At 36.4% G+C, this 12,851-nt stretch overlaps 1 protein-coding gene across 1 annotated transcript; it reads right to left on the bottom strand.

The window, feature by feature from the left end:
• Nucleotides 1-532: 532 nt before the first annotated feature.
• LOC136982522 (uncharacterized) lies at nucleotides 533-3,350 on the bottom strand. Its single transcript, XM_067279020.1, has 2 exons — nucleotides 2,141-3,350; nucleotides 533-621 (listed from the first exon to the last, which is right to left on the bottom strand). Exons 1-2 carry the CDS (start codon nucleotides 3,348-3,350, stop codon nucleotides 533-535), a joined length of 1,299 nt encoding a protein of 432 aa, XP_067135121.1.
• Between the last annotated feature and the right edge of the window lie 9,501 nt (nucleotides 3,351-12,851).

Raw genomic sequence — 12,851 nt, 5'->3', positions numbered from 1 at the left:
TATAATGTGACATTAGTGTAGCTAGCATGGGTAACACCCGGTGCGGATATCGTGGTGTCACCCCAAGTCACACCGTAGTGTCACCCTTTTTAACTCTTTTATAAAACACTATTGAATTGTAATATCTTCGCACTCGAGCAACTTGAACGCTATATCGAATATGCGATGTCGCGACGTATAGGTGTAGATTTAGAAAATAAATCATAACCATCCATACATCGGTACTACCACGAGACGCGGGCTCTAGGAATATATCTAGATGACGTGAGAGATCCTGTGGCGTTACTTCTGACGTACGGGAGGCTGTTAACCCTTTTTTTTTTTTTTTTTTTTTTTTTTTAGGCAATGGGTAGTCGAGGGGAGCTTAGTAAGAAAAGAATTGTTAAGCACAGCATTTTCTGTCCTATCGAATTTCTTAAATTTTTAACTCGTTTCCACACAGAGAAATCTTCTGCACTGAAGCCGGGCCCCTCTGACTTACGGGCCCTAGACATTTGCCTACTTTGCCTATTCGATAATCCGGCCCTGCTCCTTAGAATTCTGTGCTTACTACATCCTTATAGATGGAACAGAGAGCCTTCTCGTAGATGACTACCATATCGTGTGATAGAACTGTCTGGGCTGAAACATTCGGAATATCGTTGAAGTGAACCCACTCAGCAAAAATTAAATCACAAACAACCAAACACCTTAAGTTGCTGAGAAAAAATTTAATAAACAACAAACGTTTTCAGCCAAATCTGTTGGCCATCATCAGGTTAAACAAATTCGAATGCGAATGCAAACATAAAATGGAACAAAAAATTTAAATACAAATAAATAAAATAACGGATAAAAAATATACATATAAGAAAGTAAAAATTAAATATAAATAACAAAAATATATAAAAAAATATGTATAGGTTAAATAATAAACTACACGAAACTCTAATAAATGCAAGAAGTGCATTTATCAATAAAATTATATGAAATTCTGACATATACAAGATATGCAGTGATAACAAAATCAAGGCATTAAATTAAGAGGTATCAAACCTCTTAATTAAATATTTCCATGCCGAAGGCAACCCTTCAGCATCCCTGGCATTAATGCAGGCATTATGTAATCTGCTCTTAAATATTTCAATTTTTTCGGCGCAAAGCGCTAAAGTCGGTGAGTGTACAGGTTTAATGATGTCTGCTTCACCCCACTTGACTACCGAGCCTTCAATCTGTGCCATCTGAGATAGAATTGTGGCGTTAGATCTTTTGCTGATGTTGTATTTGTGCTCCCTCAATCTAATCCCTAAGCTTCTATTAGTAACTCCAATGTAGTTTTTATTAATGCCTAGTTCTTGGTTTTCATAAGGAATTTTGTACACTCCAGCCATTCTTTCTTTATCAATACGGTCTTTGTCGTTCCTTAATAATTTGTACAAGTTGGGAGCCCTCTTGAAAATTAACTTGGTATTTTTGCGGGCTGAGATTTCCTTCATGATAGCTTCTTTCTTTCTGTCATACGTGAACTTTGTGAATTTGCGGAAATCCCCTCCTTGAGCTTTTGTTTTGTTATTCTTGTAGTTTTTGATTAGTGTGGTTAACATATCCGCCCTGTACCCTAGAGTTCTAGCGATATGCGATATCCTGTAGATTTCTTTTTGTCTATCAACCACACTACTGCAGTAGAGAAAAGCCCTGCGAACAAGGGCACGGAAAGCAGCCATTTTGTATTGGTAAGGATCATTCGAACGCGATGGAATGTACAAAGGGCTATGCGTTGGTTTTACGTACACTTTAGTAATCAAATGTCCTTCCTTGAATTCGATGTCAATGTCTAAAAAATGTATCCGTGAGGAACACGTCTGTTCAATCTTTAGCATGAGGCCGTCATCGTTGTTGTTGATTCTATTAATAAATTCCTCGATTTTCCGGTCATTCTTCCATATTACAAGGACATCGTCCACGTATCTTTTAAAATACATAATGTCATTTATGAAGCCACAAATAACACTCTTTTCTAACCTTCTCAATACAAGTTCACACAACAATCCTGACATAGGACTTCCCATTGGGACTCCCCTTTTTTGTTTGTATTGACGGCCATTAAAAGCGAAAAAAGATTCATAGCAGACAAGGTTAGCTAGCTCTATCAAATCATTACTGTAATTTGCCAAATCTGGGCTTTTGCTGCGCATGAAATCCAAAAGCGCTACCTTGCATGACTCAATTTTTATAGAGGGGTATAAGCTCTCGTAGTCCATTACGGTTCCAACCTCATTATCCATTAAAATTAGATCTTGTATCTCATTAACCACATCCCTTGGATCCTTTGCCACATATACGTTATTTTCGAGCTGAGAGGTGAGAAACCTATGTAATTTCTTTTCAAGAAAAAAGGTTGGTCCTCTGCATCTTTCAACTATGGGTCTTACTTCCTTGCCCTCTTTATGGGTTTTGGCAAACGCAAATAATCTCGGCATACCTGGCCTAGGATTCCGACAATTTTTGAGAAAAGGTAATAAACTAGTGATTTTAGCTTTTTCAAGTTTCTTAACTCTTCTGTCGACGCTATCAATAATCTTTTCGTCAACACGCTCGCATTCGGTTTTTTTAATATAATCATCCAAAGCGTCATTATACGTTTGCCTTTTCATGATGACTAATGTCTTGCTCTTGTCCGCTCTAGTAGTAACCAAATCGTTTTCTCTAAGCCAGCATTTAGTAAGTTTGATGTATTTACCGGCATCACATCCTTTCCTCCAAGCCGTCCGGTCTTTAATGACAGTTTTCCATCGGAGGTATTCTTTTTCTAAAGGATCTAGCCCAGATATTCCTCTTTCTATTTCCTGAATTGACGCGTCCCATGAGTTTGAACTTTCAGGGACATAGTTCGGTCCCCACTTTAGAAACTCCATGATCTTCATCGGGACTTCTACCTTGTCCCATAAAACGAATGTCGAAGGATTATCCTTAGCTACTCTTGATGCCTGTTTTCTAATGATCCATTTCATTTTCTTAATGTACTTGTTCCTTAAATTCACATGTACCGCATCCGTTAATTTAACTATTCCTCGGTTGATATCTACCAACATTTCAGGATCCTCATTGTATATAACATTTTCTAGATTGATGAGCTCATGCAGGACACCATATTTCTTATTCCTAGCAATTCTAATGGACTTACGAAGGCACATAAGACAAAACTTAAATTTCAATGAAGCACATTCCTTAGGGATGCTGATCCTATAAATCGACATCGGAAATACCCTGCTTTTCAAACATTCTTTCAAAAACGTAAATTTGCATTCTGCCTTGACAAGTTTTAACGCAATCTTCCTATATTTCTTGTAATAATCCACCGGTGCCGCCATTTTAACATTGAAGTGAACCCACTCAGCAAAAATTAAATCACAAACAACCAAACACCTTAAGTTGCTGAGAAAAATTTAATAAACAACAAACGTTTTCAGCCAAATCTGTTGGCCATCATCAGGTTAAACAAATTCGAATGCGAATGCAAACATAAAATGGAACAAAAAATTTAAATACAAATAAATAAAATAACGGATAAAAAATATACATATAAGAAAGTAAAAATTAAATATAAATAACAAAAATATATAAAAAATATGTATAGGTTAAATAATAAACTACACGAAACTCTAATAAATGCAAGAAGTGCATTTATCAATAAAATTATATGAAATTCTGACATATACAAGATATGCAGTGATAACAAAATCAAGGCATTAAATTAAGAGGTATCAAACCTCTTAATTAAATATTTCCATGCCGAAGGCAACCCTTCAGCATCCCTGGCATTAATGCAGGCATTATGTAATCTGCTCTTAAATATTTCAATTTTTTCGGCGCAAAGCGCTAAAGTCGGTGAGTGTACAGGTTTAATGATGTCTGCTTCACCCCACTTGACTACCGAGCCTTCAATCTGTGCCATCTGAGATAGAATTGTGGCGTTAGATCTTTTGCTGATGTTGTATTTGTGCTCCCTCAATCTAATCCCTAAGCTTCTATTAGTAACTCCAATGTAGTTTTTATTAATGCCTAGTTCTTGGTTTTCATAAGGAATTTTGTACACTCCAGCCATTCTTTCTTTATCAATACGGTCTTTGTCGTTCCTTAATAATTTGTACAAGTTGGGAGCCCATCTTCGAAAATTCACAAAGTTCACGTATGACAGAAAGAAAGAAGCTATCATGAAGGAAATCTCAGCCCGCAAAAATACCAAGTTAATTTTCAAGAGGGCTCCCAACTTGTACAAATTATTAAGGAACGACAAAGACCGTATTGATAAAGAAAGAATGGCTGGAGTGTACAAAATTCCTTATGAAAACCAAGAACTAGGCATTAATAAAAACTACATTGGAGTTACTAATAGAAGCTTAGGGATTAGATTGAGGGAGCACAAATACAACATCAGCAAAAGATCTAACGCCACAATTCTATCTCAGATGGCACAGATTGAAGGCTCGGTAGTCAAGTGGGGTGAAGCAGACATCATTAAACCTGTACACTCACCGACTTTAGCGCTTTGCGCCGAAAAAATTGAAATATTTAAGAGCAGATTACATAATGCCTGCATTAATGCCAGGGATGCTGAAGGGTTGCCTTCGGCATGGAAATATTTAATTAAGAGGTTTGATACCTCTTAATTTAATGCCTTGATTTTGTTATCACTGCATATCTTGTATATGTCAGAATTTCATATAATTTTATTGATAAATGCACTTCTTGCATTTATTAGAGTTTCGTGTAGTTTATTATTTAACCTATACATATTTTTTTATATATTTTTGTTATTTATATTTAATTTTTACTTTCTTATATGTATATTTTTTATCCGTTATTTTATTTATTTGTATTTAAATTTTTTGTTCCATTTTATGTTTGCATTCGCATTCGAATTTGTTTAACCTGATGATGGCCAACAGATTTGGCTGAAAACGTTTGTTGTTTATTAAATTTTTTCTCAGCAACTTAAGGTGTTATAGAACTGTCTGGGCTGAAACATTCGGAATATCTACAAACTGTTTCGGGATAAGGACGGCATGAACATACATAGTCCATTTATATATTACTATAGGCCTATTATCATACAATTTATCGCTACAGAGGAAATTGCCGTGAACTTTGATGTTTTAAACAATAATGTAACGAAACGATAACGTCATCTATGTTTATATCGAAATATATTTTAAGCTTCTTGCAGTCGCTGTAGCACTGCTGAATTTAGCAACGATCCGCATGACTTTAGGTTAGTTTTGGTAACATGGATATGACGTCAAATTGACATCCTTTTCCCGTACACTAGCCCTTTCCATGCGGTTATACGCCTTTAGGCGTATGTCACGTGACTTGCCGTTAATTCGTGATGCGGCATACGCCTTTAGGCGTAATTAATCAAAAAATTCGATTATTTTGCGTTATATTCGATTTTCCAGCGATCTTAGCTTTGATTCGCTCTTCTGTAGGTCGATTGACTTTGTTTAAGCCAAAAAGTGTTTTGTGACCACCCCTGGGCCATAAATATTTCGGTAAAATAGACCCCCTACCATTCTACAGCAAATCTTCGCAGTTAACTACACAGTTGACTGAAAACAATCAAAGGGAAACTCCTTCTACAGTTTTATTGGGTATCTTCTGTCTTTGTTGACATTACTTTAACTAATCACAGACTTGTGAAAGGAAAATTTGCCGCGAAAAGTCCCGTCTTCAACCTTCCAAGTAAAATGTAAACAATCGCAATAAATCCGCTTTTTAAATCGTTTTTTAGCATTAATTAACTAATTTAATGTACTTAGACATTAAATTAGCTAATTCTACAATATTTCGGCTAGTAAATATGTTTTTAAAACTATCTAGCAATAAATATTTCCAGGAAACTCCACCTCCCTATAGTAAATCTATGGAAGATTTCTTGCTGTTAATTGGCTTTAAAAATTTTGTTTCTACGCCTATTACGCTCTAATTGGTAATTTATATTATGACTGAATCAACTTCAACGAATGAGAGTTTTTTTTAAACCATTTGGTCGGGATTTTCCCGCGAAGAACCAATCCACGTGATTAAAGTCAGAATGTAAACAAACGTTAAAAAATAGCTATATTCATCATTTTAGAGCCGTAATTCTACTAGTTTTCATGTTATTTGACTTTATTTAGACAAGAAGATTTCTTATCAAAAGCTTCTAGCTGAAAAATTTACCGAAAAACTCATTACTTCCGGATATTGCGTAATTGCAGGAAAAAATTAACTAATCGCTTATTTTAGTGTATTATTGTATAAAGCCTTGAAAAAATATAAAAAAGTGTCAAATATTCACTATTTTAAGCAGAAATATATGATGATAAACTTGAACGTGTTGCTTTACGATAACAATCGACTCCTCTCCCTGCCAAGTAATTAGAGACATAGTGTAAATAATGGCAATAACTTCTTCCCCGCTCTAGCTAAAGAGATGGGGTTTGTTTTGTTTAAAAGAAGACAGATGTATCTAACTAACAAATGTACAAAGTTTAGCGATTTTCTGTAAATTAATTATTTTTTCTTTTGTTCGTAAGCTTCAAATTTTAATATTATTTTAAATTTCTATGAAACTAAAAATTAAACAGTCGTAAACTGTGATATGTTTTTAATGAAACACAAACAGCAGATTAAACATAGCGCGATTTTGAAGCGAAATATCGCGATTTAAAAAGTATCCAAAAAGTGCAAAAAATGCGCCGCTTGACGAATTCCACTCAATTATTTGCTGTAGATCGCTAGCATGGAAAGGGCTAGACACTTTGCGCAAGAACTTAGATCCAGCTGTAGGTAGTACTCTAGTAAATAAATGAATAATTCTAATTATATTCATTTTATTGACTTATCAATTATTTAACATTTGTTATAATGTTAAATATTTCAAGTAAGCATTTGTTAGAAAACCCCGCTGCTCCATTCTGGACCTGGTCGAATCCATGGTAGACATTATTAAATTTAAAGATTCTCTTAGCGTCCACATGGCAAAAAGTTAATAATAATAATAATAATAATAATAATAATAACTCTCCCATGGTCACCACCTGGTCGTGGTGGGAGAGCCCAGTAATTTTACTGATCCATAGGGCAATGCAGGCTGGAGCACAAGCTCCTGGTAGGGACACCCATGCCAGTAAGGTCTATGGGGAGAAATGAAGCTAAGAGTGACCACACACCCACATTCTGTGGAGATACGTATTATGGTAGTAACCAGATCCAAATGTGATACCGGCTCGGACGTCGCCCGGGTTAACAAGGTCCGCGTTCGTGAGTTAGGCAGAGGCTCACGTTCGAAAAATAGGCCACAGTCTCCCTTGGTTACCGGTGGCGAAAGCAGCACCGGCCCAAGCATGGCTACTGCAATGCCCTCAACAGATGTGAGGAACCAACCCAGCCTTGGTGTTTCTGTGGCAATGCATCCACAGACCACAAAGGCTGGAAAACCACGCCAACGGATGAAATGGACGGTAGAAATGAATGAGTTTATCATCCGTACTTACTACACGATCACAAAACTCGAAACAAACATGACAGCATACAGACAACAACTATACCATAGATTCACACAACAGTATCCTCATCTCACTGTCACCGAACAAAGGGTTGTTGATCAAAAAAGAACAATTATACACAACAACCTTATTCCACAAACAACACTTGAACTTTTCAAACAACAGGTTGCTGATCAAATACATCAACAGACAGAAACATCTAACATTAATGAAGATCATGTAACCTGTCAGGATAATCCAGTAACAAGCATTGATAATAACACACATACAACAATTAGCACTAATGATACTACAGACACTTCCTCATCCATCACTGATAACATAGACATGGATTTAGTTAATACGCTCTCACTTATATTTCAGGAAACACTCACTAAATATACAGGCACAGATCCCACACAAAGACCACGAATACCAAAAATCAACACGTCGAAGGAAGTAGGAAAAACACTAAATTATGTAAACACTCACTTACTACCACACTACATTCATTCAATTTCTACACTCGCAGACATTCATACATTAGTTTATGCTGGGGCAGTCACAGTAGTGACACACCATGGACTGAAAGTACAATCACAGACAAATACACAGAAAACACAATTCTATCACAAGCCTGCCTGGCAGAGAAGAATAGAAACACAAATAAATGACATTAGACAGCAATTAGGCAGGCTGACACAATACACTAAAAACAACATAACACCCAAATTAAGGAAACAGCTCAAAAACATTTTCAAGAAAATAAAAACACACACAAAACATGAACATCACAACACACGCATTACAGAATACATTGATACACTAAAACAAAAACTTGCTGCCAAAGCACGTAGACTCAAACGATACAAAACATGTACACTACGAAAACAACAAAATAAATTATTTACAAACAATGAAAAACTCTTTTACAGACAAATTAATAACAAAGCAAACACTGATACACAGCACAGTGGCACACCAACAGAAGAAGAACTCACAACATATTGGTCTTCTCTTTGGTCCAGTGCTGTCACGCACAATGCTGAAGCAGGCTGGATCGAGGAGGAGAACAAAAACTTACACAACATACCAACTATGCCCTGTGTTGAAATAAGCATACGTGATTTCCAATACACTGTTAACAGAACACACAACTGGAAGACACCTGGTGTAGACAACATTCACAATTTCTGGTACAAAAAGTTTACATCACTGCACCAGGAACTAGCTAAACACCTAACACACATCATCATCAATCCACAAGACATGCCAAATTTTCTTACTCAGGGCATCACCTACATGAAACCTAAAAACAACAATACCACAGACCCCACACAATACAGACCAATTACATGTCTTCCAACACTCTACAAATTATTGACATCCTGTATTGCAAACAAAATATACAAACATGTTGAAGAACACGACATTCTAACAGAACAACAAAAAGGTTGCCGTAGAAATCACAGGGGATGCAAAGAACAGTTACTCATAGATTCAGTCATTCTACGGCAAGCACACAAACAACACAGAAACATACACATGGCATATATAGACTACAGAAAAGCATTCGACAGTGTTCCACACAGTTGGCTGCTACATATTCTACACATGTACAAAATACATCCATCACTCATTGCATTCTTTCAAAACACTATGCAGCACTGGAGAACAACACTACATCTCAGGGTTAGTAACACTTCCATACAAACAAACCAAATTTTTATTAGGCGAGGAATTTTTCAAGGAGATTCCTTGAGTCCTCTCTGGTTCTGCCTAGCCTTGAATCCATTATCCAACATGTTAAACAACACGCAATATGGTTACAATATCAGGCATGAAAAAACAACACAGTATACACTGTCACATCTCATGTACATGGATGACATAAAACTTTATGCATCCACACAAAAACAACTTCATCAACTCCTACAAATCACACATTCATACACCAAGGACATACAAATGGAATTTGGCCTAGATAAATGCAAAACACTTCACATAGAAAAAGGAATCCTGAAGAAAGAAGATTTTGCACTTGGAAATGGAGACATTATTGAATCCATGGAAGAGGGCGAGTTCTACAAGTATTTAGGATTCCAACAGGCCAAACTAACAGAACATGCACAAATAAAGCAAAGATTAATTAAAGAATACCAAAGTAGGTTAAATGCTATTCTCAGAACAGAGTTAAATGCAAAACACACAGTTAAAGCAATAAACACATATGTCATCCCAGTACTCACATATTCTTTTGGAGTTATACATTGGACTCACACAGATCTTGAGCAACTCCAAAGGAAAACAAGAACAACACTTACTAAGCATAAACAACATCATCCTAAATCCGCCACAGAAAGATTAATCCTTCCACGTAAAGATGGCGGGCGTGGCCTGATTGACATAGTTAACCTTCACTACAAACAAATACAGTCACTGCGAGAGTTTTTTTATGAAAAACAAGAAATATCACAATTACATAAAGCAGTAACTCTAGCAGACTCGAATAACACACCATTAAACTTACACTCACATAATATGGACACAACACAACATATAAAAAGCATAGACACCATTAAGCAATCGTGGGCTCGAAAGGCACTCCATGGCAGGCATCCTTATGATCTGGCCCATGATTTTGTTGACAAAACTGCGTCAAACAGCTGGTTAGCTCGGGGATGCCTCTTTGGGGAGACGGAAGGATTCATGATTGCCATACAGGATCAGGTCATAAATACTAAAAACTACAGAAAACACATACTCAAAGATGCAACACTCACAAATGACACATGCAGAAAATGTCACGTCATGCCAGAAACTATACAACACATCACCTCTGGTTGCAAGCTCTTGGCACAAACAGATTATTTACACAGACATAATCAAGTAGCAAATATAATACACCAAGAGCTTGCAAGGAAACACAAATTAGTAGACATCCACGAACCATATTACAAATACATTCCACAGACAGTATTGGAAAACAACACGCACAAAATGTACTACGACAGAGCCATAATCACAGATAAAACAATTTACCACAACAGACCAGACATCACACTCATTGACAAACACAATAAAATCACATACATTATAGACATATCCATTCCAAACACTCACAATATACAAAACGCATGCACTGAAAAAATTAGCAAGTACACAGAACTCGCCCAGGAAATAAGGCATCTGTGGAGGATGGATAGGGTGCTTATTGTACCTGTTGTTCTCTCCTCTACAGGTGTCATACCACACACACTACACAAAAGCCTGGGCACATTACAATTGAATAGAAACACATACATCACACTACAGAAGGCCACTATATTGAATACATGTCATATTGTGAGAAAATTCCTGAATACAGACACACACACTGATACACTTCTTTAATTTCTGTTTTGGTTACTATGCCTTGACTTTGGTCCGGCATAGTACACAGCCACCGGTGTTAACCGAGTATCTCTCACTTAACCCAACAAAATAATAAAAACCCTGACTATGGTCAGATGTAACCACTAATGAATAAATCCACCGATAGTTTGCATAGCATTACACAGGGCCAAAATTTACTAAAGACGTGCACGTGTGATTGTGAGAACAGTTATTCGGCTTTAAAAAATACTACGACTTGTATTTTTTCCCGGCTTTGTTAAATATAACAGAGGGAAAGTATGGAAATCGGGCAAAAAAATACCCGCCAATATTTTACATTCTTAGACTCAGGGGATCTTGAAACGTCGAGAAATGCAAAAAATTCGAAGTTTTCCCCTGCATGTATGGATGTTAGCGTGTATGCATGGCACTATTTTTTTTATTCACCCTATTTTAAAGCTTAATAACTCCTTTGCTTTTTGCCAAAAATTCCTGAAATTTTGCAGGGAGGTTTGTGTATTAGGGGGATTGATGCTATTAAAGTTTGGTGGTTAAAGGTTGATTGGGTGGCAAAATAAATGAGAGTGATGCGTCATACCTCGAATAGGGTCGGTCTTAATAACGATTTTACTCGTTATTAGCATTTACAAGTTTTTTTTATAAAACCCACCTCTACTCTCAAAATTAAGCCTTTTGCCATTTCATAATAATTAAAAACATTAAAAAAAATTTTTAATAAAATATCATAACAGATGGCGCCATCGAAATTTTAAATGTTACCGCGAAAGTTAAGCAACTTATTGCTGGAAATTTTTTCTTTTTATAGAAATGAACAAATCGAGACATTTCGGGAAAACTTTTCTAATAGGAACAAAATGTTACAAATCGGGACTTACGCACTATATACAGGTCCATAAATAGGGTCGGACGGGCGGTGAAAGGGCCCGACCGCCTTTGAGAAATTTCTGGAGCTACATGCCCCGATTCGACCCCGGATCCCTCAGAGCAATAGCCTGACACCTTAATTTAAATTAACCGTCTCGGCCGTTCGGCCAAACAAATATTGGTTAAAATGGTCATTATATTTTAATAATACAAAAATTGTATCTTATATATAAAATTCTCGTGTCACAATGTTAGTTAATTTACTCCTCCGAAACGGCTTTACCGAATTTTACCAAATTTTATATGCATATTCAGTAGGTCTGAGAATCGGCTACTATCTATTTTTCATACCCCTACACCATTTCCCCCCTTTCAAAAATATATTTATATATGGATTAAGGCTTTTATGTCCAACAGATGGCGCTAACTTCCGACGACCTAAGTTTGCTTTTCTGTGAGAATGGACTGAAGCAGATCATTTTCTATCTATCTATATAAATAAAATATAACGTTCGTTTGTTCCTACCGATTCCTTTGAAATTTTGACACAACGTTGCATTCGAATACGCACGTGTTTTTATATAATATACATGTCGAAATTCCCCCCAGTGGGGGGAGATGGACGGGATTAAGGCTTACCGTGAAGAACTGGGCTTCTATTATACTATTTTACATGCGGTTTTTTGCGTTTTTAATTGCGTTTTAATAGGTTACGTCAACAGAATATACACTAAAAAGGGATTTTTCGATATTCCCCAGCGGGAAAAGTGACGGGATTAAGACTTACTGTGAAGAACTCGGCTTTTATTATACTATTTTAGATGCGTTTTGATTGCGTTTTAATAGGGTACATCAAGAGAATGTACACTAAGAAGGGATTTTTTGAAATTCCCCCCACGGGGAAGTGTTATACATTTATAATAGATACATTTTGAGCCACAACAACGCGTGGCCGGGTCAGCTAGAAATTACCTAGAAATAATTTATATGGCAAAACAACGTTTGCCGGGTCAGCTAGTAATTTATAATATACAAAACTTAAACTTTGTTTAGAGAAAACCACGTAAAAATAACCTAAACTAC

Source organism: Centruroides vittatus, unplaced genomic scaffold (genome assembly GCF_030686945.1).
Source record: "Centruroides vittatus isolate TY-2023 unplaced genomic scaffold, ASM3068694v2 contig_1168, whole genome shotgun sequence".
NCBI lineage: Eukaryota > Metazoa > Arthropoda > Arachnida > Scorpiones > Buthidae > Centruroides > Centruroides vittatus.
The sequence above is the reverse complement of the archived record's forward strand: the minus strand, read 5'-3'. Positions and strand labels throughout refer to the sequence as shown.

Coding starts and splice junctions, on each gene's coding strand:
- LOC136982522 (XM_067279020.1), bottom strand. CDS start 3,350: ATGGCGGCACCGGTGGATTATTACAAGAAATATAGGAAGATTGCGTTA. Junction 622..2,140: donor CCCAGATTTGGCAAATTACA/GTAATGATTTGA, acceptor CGAATGTTTCAG/CCCAGACAGTTCTATCACAC.